The sequence below is a fragment of the Orycteropus afer genome, unplaced genomic scaffold (assembly GCF_000298275.1).
Source record: "Orycteropus afer afer isolate SDZICR_OR568_19922 unplaced genomic scaffold, OryAfe1.0 scaffold00435, whole genome shotgun sequence".
Lineage (NCBI taxonomy): Eukaryota > Metazoa > Chordata > Mammalia > Tubulidentata > Orycteropodidae > Orycteropus > Orycteropus afer.
The window spans coordinates 1,748,753-1,762,042 of NW_006922022.1; the positions used below are offsets into that span (position 1 = coordinate 1,748,753).

A 13,290-nucleotide genomic window follows, 5' to 3' on the forward strand; every position below is an offset into this window, starting at 1 on the left:
CCACTGGGTTTGAAAAACCACTGGCACAGCCTCAGGACCCACAGCAACATGTCACCACAGTAGGACAAACCGACAGACAAGTTTGTCTCCCTTAGCTGTTGGAAACCCCTCCAACCACCCTTACCTGGATCCCTGTGGCTAACTCCTCGATCTGTTCCAGTCCCCTTTGCCTTTTCTATCCTCTCCCTGCTTTCCGCCTCGCTGCTTGTGGGGGGTGGCCTGCGTTCCCTCTCCTCACCTGACTCCCTGTGGTTGACTCCTCGATCTGTTCCTATCCACTTTGCCTTTTCTGTCCTCTTCCTGCCTTCCTAACTTGCTCCTTGTGGGGTGTGGCCTGGGTTCCTTGTCTTCACCTGGGTCCCTGAGGCTGATTCTTGATCTGTTCTGGTCCCCTTTGCCTTTTCTGTCCTCTCCCTGGTTCCCACCTCGCTGCCTCTTCTTAGGTCCCTGGAATCCGAATGAGATTACGAATAAGAAGAGATTATTTATTAACCTAACATCTTCAGCTTATCATGCCTTACCCTCTGTCTAAACTCAAAGAATTGTATACCACCAAAAGTGAATTTTACCATCAATAAATTAAAAAATAAATTTTAAAAGTCTAAAAAAGTAGACAGATGCTTTAAGGTTGAGGGAAGAGGAATGAAGGTGCCAGGAATATTCTATTTCTTTATTTGGGTATAGTTGGCTTTGTGTGTTCATTTTGTTAAAACTTAATCATCTTTTCACTTATTAATTGTATACATTTATGTATGTATGTTATATTTCAATTAAAAATATACATTGAAAGTAAAGAAAGTGAATAAACACAACTTTTTAAATATTAGCTCAAGATGACAATATCTTGTTTCCAAAACAAATGTAGAAATGATTGCCATAGGAATTCATAAATGGGAAACACCACTTTGGGCTGGGATGATCAGGAAAGGATTTATACAGAAAATCTAATCTGAGCTGAGTCCTCAAGGAATATAAATTTAAACAGTTGCAAAAGAGGGTAAGGCATGATAAGCTGAAGATGTTAGGTTAATAAATAATCTTTCCTTATGGTTTAATCCAATTACTTTTATCAAAATAATAGTGATAAGAATAATAGTGAACACTGGGGGGGGGTACATGGGGCTATTCACTAAGTACAAATTAAAGTTCCAAGTAGTTTAACACTTTCCACTAAACTTCTCAATATCTCGATTAGATTGATAGTATCATTATCCCCATTTCACAGATGAAAAACCTGAGATCCAAGCCACACAGTTAATCACTGACAGAATAATACAGATCTATCTGACTCCTATGGCATTTACTCCTTATTCCTACCTTCATTCTGACTTGACTCATTACAGCTAGGGGTGGCTACATGACCCATTTCCAGCAAATGGGAAAAAAGTGGAAGTTTGTTTGTAACTTCCTTGGAAGGCTTTTCCTTTTTACACACACACACACACACACACACACACCCCTCTCTTGATACCAGATATTGCTGGAACCATTCTATCCACCCTGACTTAAATGTGATTATAAATCCTGTCCTCATGACAATGAGGACAGGTATGAAAAATATAAAAATGTTGAGTCTCTAAACTATGGCAATAGCTACCTACTTCTAGACTTCTTGCTATGTGGGGAGGGGCACCTCTACTTAATGCCATGTTTGTCAGACTTTGTTTGTACATTTGACAATATTCCTAATGAATACAACTCCAAAGCCCATACTCTTATTCACCAAAATACATTGCCTCTCATCTGTAAAATACAGAGACTAAGACCTGCTATTCTACTTCCCTCAGAAGAGTTCTTAAGAACTTCAAATTAGAAGGTTCGTATACAAATGCCTTGAAAAATAAAAAATATTATACAAATGTATTACTGTTTTAAAAACAGTCATTCTCAACTAAGGGAAGAGACAGGAGAGCATACACCCAATAGAGACATGGGACTGGCAACATTCTCCCAGTTGGACATATCAGAATTACCTGGGGGAATCTTCCACAATACACATGTCCCATCTTAAGAATTGCTGCCCTGGTGAACCCTCTCTAACAAATGAGATGATAAGCATAGCCTAAAGACAAATTCAGAGGGGAATAAATGTTGAGAAGCAGAATTTTATTATATTAGTGGGGTATATTAAACACAAAGGTATTAAGATAGCATAATGATTTATTAAAAAAAAAAAAATTCTTGATTCCATAGGGAAACAAATCAACTTTGAATTTTCTTAAAATAATCCTTTTTATATGAATAACTGTAACAAATAATAAACAATAGTACAACCCAACAAAGCTTACATGAACTAAATAAAAGGATCAATGAGTTAGCAGGAAAAAAAAACTTCAATATGTTTCAGGGAAAGGCTAGAAAATTCCAAATATTTATTCAAATGTTTTAAAAATGTCCTTTTCATTTTAACCTCCCATAATAGAGGTCATTACTACTCTCTGATTAAGAAAGCAACAGTCCTTTAGAATGTTGAACTCAAATTACTCATATCTCAGGTCCCAAATAACTGTTTTTTGTATTTATTTGATATAGTGCTAGTATTTTTCAATCAATAAATATTTGTTGAGTGCCTACTAAGTGCTAAGCATTGTCCTTGGCTCTGGTATACAGTATTAAAGAAAACACTCAAAACTCCTTGTCTTTATGGCACTGATTTTCCACTGCAAGTAGAAAGTAAACAAACAATAAGAAAATACAGTATACTATATGTCAGTTGATGAAAAGTGCTATAGTAAAAAAAAAAAGAGAGAAAGAAAGGTGGAAGGTGAAACAGGCAATATAGGGCAGTAGAGAGAGAGTGAATTTGTGTGTGTGGGGGTGTGCGTGTGTGCACGCGCGTGCATATGCATTTTCACATGTGTATGCATGCATGCGTATGGGAAAGGGGTGCACAGAATGCTAAAATTCTAACTATCATGGTCAGAAAAGGCTGCATTGACATGCTGATACCTGTACTATGACCTGAAGTAGCTAAGGAACAAAATCATAGCCATGCACCTATTTGCTTTAATGCTAATTCTTTTTCTGTTGAATATATCATTTGAAATGGGTCAAGAAAGAATGATAAAAAGGACACTGTTTTTCCTTATAGGTCATTCTTGTCTACTATAATCAAATAAAAAAAAAAAAGGAAAAAAAGACATTCCAATCATTGGTAGCCCTCTTAATCTATTTCACTGTTGTTTTATCTGCCTTTTGAGAAAAAGTTTCAATGTTTATTTTATTTCCTTAGGTTACAAATATATTTATTTCTTAAAACTCCCAATACATTTTCAAATTTTTTTAGTCTTAAATGAGCCCAAATTTCATCATGGGCTAAAATTTTAAGACATAAAATGACTGCTGAAACTGAATTTTAATCATATGGATGAATCACAACATACGTCTTTAGCTAGGCATGTATTATGGATAAGTCTCATTTTCTACAGAGAATAATCACATGTTCTAATTACCATTTTGGTTATACGCATAATTAATAATATTCTGCCTTAATGGGACACACTGAATCTTCAGACAGTTGCAAAGCTTTAACTATGCATACTGCCAAATCCAACTGTCAGTTGCACTGCCAAACACAAAGGAATCTTGATGTAGTGTCTTAGCATTGGTAACAATATACATCTCTTTATACATGATACAATGAAAAACTTAATTGCTCTTCTTCTTTCAAAAATTTTTCCACACTAATAATTTTACATTGCTTGATTAATCATTTATCCTAAATTATATATATTGGCCAGTGATCTTATGAGCAATAAAAACATAAACATAAATGTAACTCAAGATCCAAAGAAGAAGAAAATACTGTAGGACAAGGACTTACTGATTGTAAACTTTCATTTTCACGTAAACAAGCTGTATGAAGTTCTGATTTCAAGGTTGCAATGTGATTTCGATGAGATGTCATTTCCTTTTCCAATGTAGAAATTCTAGCACTTGCAAGCTGGTAGACATCCATGAAACTTTTAATCATAGCCTTAAGAAATAAAAATAATGTCACATACAATTCAAGTAAAGCTGTCCCCAAAGGAGAATTTGAAAGCAAAATCATTAAAATTTTAAAGTAAACAACTTTTCATCTTTCTTTAAAATATAAAGCTAAATCTCAAATTTTATATTGAGAACAGTGACTATTTTAAGAAAGTTTGGGAAAAAAATAATTGAGACTTCATTTTCAGAGTATTTATTTAAATAAGATGTACTTTGATCTATTGTGCTTAATATTTAAAATTCAATTTTTTAAAAGATGACACTTATTTTCTACTAAAGTTAAATTCAAGTTACAATTTCCCCTAAATTTCAATCTTAAGAGACACAAAACAGATGGATTAATAAACAGGATTATTTCAAAATAAGCTGAGTTAATAAAACTTTCAATCCATCTACCAAGCAAATGTTTTAAAACAAAAAGAGCTGAAACAATCTTGTGAATTTTTAAAAGTAAATACAATTCATATAATGTAAGAAAAGCATAATTATGTTCATTCACATTCAAGAGGAATGTCCTTGCATTATACAATTCATAATAAATAACACAGCCCCCAAGTGTTGGTAACTTTTTTATCTCCTCTAAAAATCAGTATATTTTTGGGGGATTATTAAACCTCCTTATTACTATTTGATTGTATTTATACATTTTTTCTTCTAAAGTAACCTGTAGTGACCTAAGTTCAAGAATACTACTATGGTTTTTAAAAAGTCTTTCTTTAATACTTGAAACATTAAAAAAAAAAAAAACTCACTGCCATTGAGTCATTTTGGACTCATAGCGACCCCTCCTTGGGTTTCTGAGGCAGTTATCACTACGGAGGTAGATTGCCCAACCTTCTTTCCAAGGAGTGGCTAGTGGGTTTGAACTGCCAGCCTTCTGGTTAGCAGTCAAATGCCTTGGTCACTACCCCACCAGAGCTCCCACTTGAAACACAGCAAAATAAAATCAAATGTTATATTATTTACAAGAAAAAAATATTACAACCACAGCTACAACGGAGTTCAATGATAGTCTGAGAATTAAATTGCATTCAATCTGAAGGGTATGATTATGGAAAGCTTTGGGAAACTAGATATTGAAGCAATTCTAAATGCAAGTAATAATTTGGTGAACAAAGAGTAAGAAATAGTGTACACAATGCCTGAGAAACAGAAGGAGATTAGTTATTTGTAGGTAAGGTGAGAAAAATTCATAATTTTATGCCTAATAAATTACTATTTGTCCTCAAAAATCATGTTCTGACAGCACTTCCTTCAAGAAGCCTCTTTGAAGCCCAAAGGCAGCGTTAACTTCTATCCTGGTTCTCTGTGGGTCTCTCTGTGCATTTATTGGCATAGCAGAAATTTATTAGTTTACCTGCTTATCATTTTCACTAGACTGAGGGGCACCTACAGCTAGGACTGTGTCTTATACATCTCTGTATCTTCAGGGGATGAGAGTGGCCCACAACGAGTACTTGTTTGACTGACTGATGACTAAATTAATGACTGAGTGAAACAAAAATTAGAAAGGACCCAAGACTACAAGTTGAAGCAATATATTGGCAAATACTACCTTATAGGAAAGGATGAAGGTATTTGGGAAAATGCAATCATAACACTCAATCTAATGATTGATTATCAGTATTTTTTGTTCCAAGCTGAAAAAGAAGCAAAAGCATAGCTGTAGGCATAAAATAATGCAGTAAACAAAAGTAAATTCTATTACACAACACAAAATAAGCCGTCCTAACCCACCTTATGTTCAGTCATTTCAAGGGAAGTTTATAACTAATGTTGTTGTTAGGTGCCAATGAGTCGATTTTGCTATATAGGGTTTTCTTGGCTGTAATCTTAACAGAAGCAGATTGCCAGGCCTTTTTTTATGTCTCTGGGTTTCAAAAGTATGTAAAATTACAAAATTACTAAATCATATCTATGTGTTCCTATGCCAAGTCCTTCTTTACTCTTATAAATTCATTATCTTCTTCACAGAGAGAGTAGACCAGGTACCACAAGTGGTTTTTTCTGGTCCTCACTCTGCCACTTTCTTAGCTTTAGGTTGTTGGGCAGTGCCACTCAATCTCTCTGAGCTACCATCTCCTCAACAATAAAATGGGAAGAAGAGTCATTTTCTTGCCTACTTCTAAAAGTTGTTGTTGTTGTTGTTATGTGCCGTTGAGTCGGACCCGACTCATAGCGACCCCTCCCTTGGGTTTCCGAGGCAGTATCACTACAGAAGTAGATTGCCCCATCTTCCTTCCGAGGATTGGCTGGTGGGTTTGAACCGCCAGGCTTCTGGTTAGCAGTCAAGTGCCTTAGACACTATGCTATCAGAGCTCCCAAGTAGTGAGGTTCAAATAATTAAAATAGCTAACATTTATTGAGTATTTATTGCTGTCCAGGAACTGTGTAAGCATTTTACATGCTTTATTTCATTTATCGTTAAAATATGGAATAGACACTATTTTCAACCTAGTTTTCCAAAGTGAAAAACAGGGTCCTGGAGAAAGTAACTAACTTGTCCAGGATCACAGTCCTGGCAGTCAGGATTCAAACTCAAGTGCATTCAGTGCAAAGCCAATCTCTTAACCATTTAACTTAGTGTTTCTAATATAAGTAACTCACTGCTGTTGAGTTGGTTCCAACTCAGAGTGACCCTCTAGAACAGAGTAAAACTGCCCCATAGAGTTTCTAAGTCTGTAAATCTTAACAGAAGCAAACTGCCACATCTTTCTCTCACAGAGCAGCTGGTGGGTTCGAACCACCAACCATTAGTTAGCAGCCAAACACATTAACCACAGCTCTACCAGGGCTCCTCTGATATAAGAAAGCCCTAAAAAAAAAAAAGGTTAATTTCTGAATTTCATTATAGTATTATTATTGATCCAAATAAATTCTCTACTAAAGCCTTAATGAGACAATTTGCTATTTCACAGAAAAAATCATTCCTGTGATAGGTGATGTGTGTGTGTTGTATATAAGAATCTAAAATGTGTAAAAAGCATGAAGAAAATGTATAAATGCTTACTGAATGAAAAATAAAAGGAAATTTTTTTCTATCAGTAATAGGCTCCTAGATTATTTCATTCTAAGTCACAACAGAATAAGTATTCTTATTGTCCTAAGTAATATTCTAAAAGGATTTCCTTACTAATATAAATTATAGTCTCTCAAATGTCTTTTAAAAACATAGTATATTTTTTTGAGAATAATGTCAGAATATGTATATGATTGTATGGAACAAAAATCATAATTATTTTGGCTCCTTCCTTGATCTACTTTTAATACCTAAATTCTAATATCCAGTGTAATATTAGCAGAAACCCATATTATTTCTTTATAATCCTGAAAAAAATTATAATAACAATCCAATTTTTGCTTAGGACTTAGACTCTTGAACATTTAAAGTTTTTTAAAGCTGTGTTTCATTTCATAGACTCAAGCAATTTTGTCTAATACTGAACATAATATTTTCAGAGCAGCCAGATGCAGTGATTAATACAGAAAGCATGTTTCATGATATGATAATATGTAAAATATACTGTTATTGTTTTGTGCTGTCAAGTCGGACCTGACTCACAGCAACCCCTCCTTGGGTTTCCAAGGTGGTATCACTATGGAAGTAGATTGCCCAACCTTCCTTCCAAGGAGTGGCTGGTGAGTTTGAACTGCCAGCCTTCTGGTTAGCAGTCAAGTGCCTTAGGCTATACTTCTCTAAAATGAGAACCTCGATGAAATACCAAAGTTACTCAAAGAAATAGATCTTTTGAGGAACAAAGAATGTCAAATTCCAGTATTTAAAAGTCATTCAAACTATTTGTTAAGGATTGAATTATATGCCAAAAAATGTGTGTTGTAGATCTGTGCCTCTATACCTGTGGATTGGGAGTGGATTTTCTTTGCTGTGTTAATGGAGAAGTATTAGTATAGGGTGTGTCTTAAATCACTCACACCCTTTTTGAGATACAAAAAGAGCAGACTGGGCAAGCAAGCAAGCAGAGATAGGGGAAGACAGACACCATGCCACATGAAGATCACCACAATCACCAAGGAATAGAAGCTGAAGAGACAAAGCCTTCCCCCCAGAGACCACAGACAGAGAAAGGCTTCCCCTAGAGCTAGGACCCCGAATTTGGACTTCTAGCCTCTTAAACTGTGAGAAAATAAATTTGTGTTTGTTAAAGCCACCTACTTACGATATTTCTGCTATAGCAGCACTAGATAAGTAAGACACTATGCAATGAAGGATGCCAGTGAAAAATCCAACTCTTCATTATAAAAGAAATGCAAATGACAGTCAGAATCAACTGGCAGGAGGAGAGGAGGAAAGAGGTAGTAAATACCTAATGACTTCTGCATCAGTTTCCTAAAGTCTAAGCCTTCACAGCAAACAGAAATCCAGAAGATTAATATTAACTTGTAAGAAGTGGGATAACAAATTGAGAGGGCAAAAGAGTAGAACTGAATCAACAGATGACAGAATTAGTGAGAATGCAAATTTCGCAATACCACTTTGTTAAGGGAACAATCAGAAAAAAGAAAAACATACACAAGACCAAACATAGGTTCAGCAGATGACACTCCTACAAACATATTTGTATGTGCTATTAAAAAAAAAGAAAGAAAGAAAAAAGAAAAATGAAGAAAGCCTAACATTTATGTGGGGCACCATCAAGACGAATAATTTGCATGTGCTCTGAATTCCAGAACACAAAGAGACAAATAAAACCACACAGAAAACTGTCAAAGATTCATCCGAAAAGAATGTCTCTGACATGATGAAAGATGAAAAGATATGCATTCAAGAAGTTCAATAAACCCCAAATGGGACAGACCTCAAAAGAAAATCCCCAAGACATAAGATAATCAAATTTTCCAAAACCAAAGACAAAGAATCCTGAAAGCAATCATTTGTTTTTAGTTAAAAAAAGATACCTACAAAGGACAACTAATAAGACTAACTTCTGATCTCAGCAAAAACTATGCAGGTGGGAAGGCAATAGGATGACATATATAAAAACTCTGAAAGAAAAAAATGGTGAACAAAGAATTATATACCCAGCGAAATTGTCCCTCAAATATGACAGCAAAATTAGGATATTTGCAGATAAACAGAAATTTAAAGATTTTGTAAAAAATAAAATAAAATAATATATATATCACCAACCTTACAACAAATGCTAAAGAGAGTCCTCCAGACAGAGAACCAACATCAGTGGACAACTTGTGATTAACACAAATGACAATGTAACCCAGAAACCAACCGAGATACAGAAGTGTCAACAGTAAAATAAATTTACAAGACTGGAAACAGGGAACTAGAGACTTTAATTTGTAAAAGAGGACAAATGCAAAGGAAAAAAACAGTGTAGTTACAAAACTTCCCAATGGAGAGGAAGTCTATTGAGCTAGAACAGACATTCAAACTTGAGAAGAAAATAATAAATCACAAGGTAACCTCAAAGAAAATTAATAAACCTTCTCATGAAAATAAAGAGGAAAGACATAAATATTTAGCAAATACTAAAACAATAACAACAAAAAAATGTAAGAAAATCCACAACAAAATGAGATCAGCATAGAAAATTATAAGGAACAAAGAAATCAGCAACACCACAAAACACACAACAAAATGACAGTAACAAACTCATATATGTGGATAATTATACTGAATATAAAGGGGATTAAATGAAGTAATAAAGAGACACAGAGTTGCATAATGGATAAGAAAACATGACCCAACAATATGCTGTCTACAAGAGACCCAACCTAGACACAATGACAACAATAGACGAAAAATCAAACGTTGGAAAAATATATATCAAGCAAATGGCAATCTAAAAAGAACAGAAATAGCAATACTAATTTCTGATAAAATAGATCTTAAGGCAATAACCACAATAAGAAACAAGGAAGGACATTATATAATAATTAAAGGATCAATCAAACAAGAGGACATAACCATAATAAGTATTTCCAAACCCAGTGGAAGAGCACCAAAATACATAAATCAAACTTTAATAGAATTGAAAAGAGCAATAGTCAACTCCACAGTAATAGTAGGTGATTTTAATACACCACTTTCACTGAAGGATAGAACTAGAGGGAAACTTAATAAAGACACAGTAGAACTAAACAATATAATCAACTAATTTGACCATACAGACATATACAAAACACTTGACCCAACAGCACCATATACATTCATTACTGGCACACATGGAACATTCTCAAGAATAGACCATATAGGGCACAAAGCAAGCTGCAATAAATTTTAAAACATCAAAACACTACAAAGCATCCTCTCAGATCACAATGCTATAAAACTAGAAATCAACAACAGGAAAGTCAAGGATAAAAAAAAAAACACATGGAAACTAAATGACACCCTCCTTAAAAATACTGTGTAATAGTAGAAATAAACATGAAATTAAAATATTCCTTGATTCAGTTTGTGACGAGTATGATAATACTGGGGAAAGGGAGGATACTTAATTGTGTACATAAGATATAGATGACAGGGACTAATACCAGTAATATCCACAATACTGCATTAACATTAACACCAAACACCAGGCTACAGATAAATACATAGACAACTAAGAAGATCAGATGGGGGTCAGTGAACAGGATTATACTCTAGACCAAAGATTGATTCAGCTGAGGTTAATCTTGCACAGATACTAGTTACACAAAATACCCGCAATCATTACAGAAGCAACAGGAGACAGACATAGAGTAATCCCTCATAGACAGCCAAACACTGTGGGAGAGAGATCCACCAGATCTGCTGACTGAGGACTATAGTATTGGGGGACACCAGACTCTATTGGCACAACAAAATACATAAAAATCTTGTCCCACAACCTACTTTAGTGAGTAGTGACTAGGGTCTTCACTTTTAAACAGCCATCTAAGATACAGCTGATGGGATCCTATCATTGGAAGCAAAGAAGAGTAAAGAAAACCAAGGGCATTTGGAAACAAACAGCCCTAGGACACAATGGACCTCAAGACCAGAAGAACTAGATGATGCCTGGCTACCAATGCCAACTACTCAGGAAGGGATCAAAACTGGAGATCCTAGATAGAGTGGGAGAGAAACTGTGAAACAAAATCCAAAAACACAATAATGACTAGAATTACTGGTCAGATGGAGTCCGGTGGGACCCCCAAAACTATGGACCTGGGATACACTTCAGGCCTAGGATAAAACTCACTCCCAAAGACTGGCTTTCAGCACAACAGTAAATAAGACGTACATGCAGACCACTCAACTCTGGGCAATGTACCCACGTACTCTCCAGAGATACATCCCTTGGAGCAATTGGCCATGGGGCACCAGAGGGACAACATTCACATGGAGGAAATCCAGGACACACAGGAGTGCATAACTAAGAGGGGCACAGGCAGGGAGTTAGTGGAAAAGGGAGAGGAAGTGAGTGGGTTAGGGTTGGGGATGGTAACTGAGGAATGAAGTCAAAATGTACACAAAATGTTGAATGCAAAACAAATTCTGCTCTGTCAATTTGTACCTAAGGCACAATAATAAATAAATAAATAAACAGCATAACAAAATCTTTTGAGATACAGCAATAGCAGTGCTCAGAGGGCAATTTATAAAGTAAATGCACACATCAAAAAAAGAATGAAGACCCAAAATCAAGACCTTAACCCAACATCTCCAACTGTTTTGGTTCTCTAGTACCATTTTACTAGAAAATACCACAAATGAGTGGCTTGAACAAACAGGGATTTATTCTCTTACAGTTTAGAAGGTAGAAGTCTGAGTTCAAAGTGCCAAGCTCTAGGGGATGGGTGAAGGCCTCTTGACCTTGGGTTTCAGCTCTGCCTCTTGCTCCCAGCCCACTGGACCTAGAGGTGTCTCTTCACTCAGGCATCTGCTGGCTGCTGAGGCTAACAAGGCCAAGGTCAACAAATAAAATGGCGCAGTCTCAATATTACCAAACAACATGGCAGGCTACTAATTCAAATCCAGAAACAAGTTTGGCAGGAAACATGGCAAGCTGCCAAATGAAGACTCAGCTACATGCAGAGTCCAAGTGTGCTAAAAAGCTGCTAACCACTCCCAAAGCTCTCCTTACACACTGGAAACAGACCACATCCCTAAAGCAGTTACTCAGCTGCTTGCAGCAGATTCTACCACGGAGTTGATTCCCAGTCTCATCATAGGGAATAACTACAACCAGCTGCCCAGCCACTCAAAACCAGGCCCAGCCAAATTGACACATAATCTTAACTACCACACTAACAGTATAAAAACAGCAAAAAAAGCCAGCAGTCACCAGGTGAAAAGAAATAATAAACATTTGAGAAGAAATAAATGAAACAGAAAAACAATAGAAAGAATCAACAAGAGTAGAAGTTGGTCTTTGAAAAGATTAATAAAATCGACAAAAAAAGCTGACAAATTTTACAAAGGAAATGGAGAAGATGCATATAACACAAATAAGAAATGAAATGGATAACATCACAACAGAAACAACTTAAACAACTTCAGGATAGTATGAAGAACTTCACTCCAACAAAACTGAAAACCAAGAAGAAACGGATAGATTTCTACAAACACACTACTTACCTAAACTAACACAGACTGAGGGAGAAAATTTGAACATATCCATAACAAAAGAAGAAATTGAACAGATCATTTATTTAAAAAAAAAAAACTACCAACAAAATAAAGTCCTGACCCAGATGGCTTCGTTGGAGAATTCTACCAAGCACTCAGAGAAAAGTAGACACCAATCCTACTCAAACTATTACAGGACATTTGGAACACTTCCAAATTCATTCTATGAATACCTGATACCAAAACCAGGCAAAGACATCACTAAAATGAAAAAACACAGATCCACATGTTGTTGTTGTTAGGTGCCATCAAGTCATCAACTCACAGTGACCCTATGTACAACAGAACAAAACACTGCCAGTCTCACAATTCCTGCTATACCTGAGCCCATGATAGCAGCCACTGTATCAATCCATCTCGTTGAGGGTCTTCCCCTTTTTTGTTGACCCTCCACTTTACAAAGTATGATATCCTTCTCCAGGGAATGGTCCTTTCTGACAACATGACCAAAGCAGGTAAGATGCTGATGACACAACTCTGCTTGCTGAAAGTGAGCATGAGTTGAAGCACCACTTACTGATGAAGATTCAAGAATACAGTCTGCAGTATGGATTACACCTTAATATAAAGAAAACACAAATCCTCACAACTGGACCTCTAAACAGCATCATGATAAATGGAGAAAAGACTGAAGTTGTCGAAGACCTCACATTATTTGGTTCTACAAT

The 13,290-nt window shown here is 35.8% G+C and overlaps 1 protein-coding gene across 1 annotated transcript in view; it reads right to left on the bottom strand.

The window, feature by feature from the left end:
* The window catches only part of CCDC171 (coiled-coil domain containing 171), a 466,256-nt gene that overhangs the window by 64,094 nt on the left and 388,872 nt on the right, over positions 1-13,290 (bottom strand). Inside the window, exon 23 of the mRNA XM_007954161.2 lies at positions 3,824-3,976. Coding sequence (XP_007952352.1) covers positions 3,824-3,976 — 153 coding nt within the window. The remainder of the gene's footprint in view (positions 1-3,823; positions 3,977-13,290) is intronic.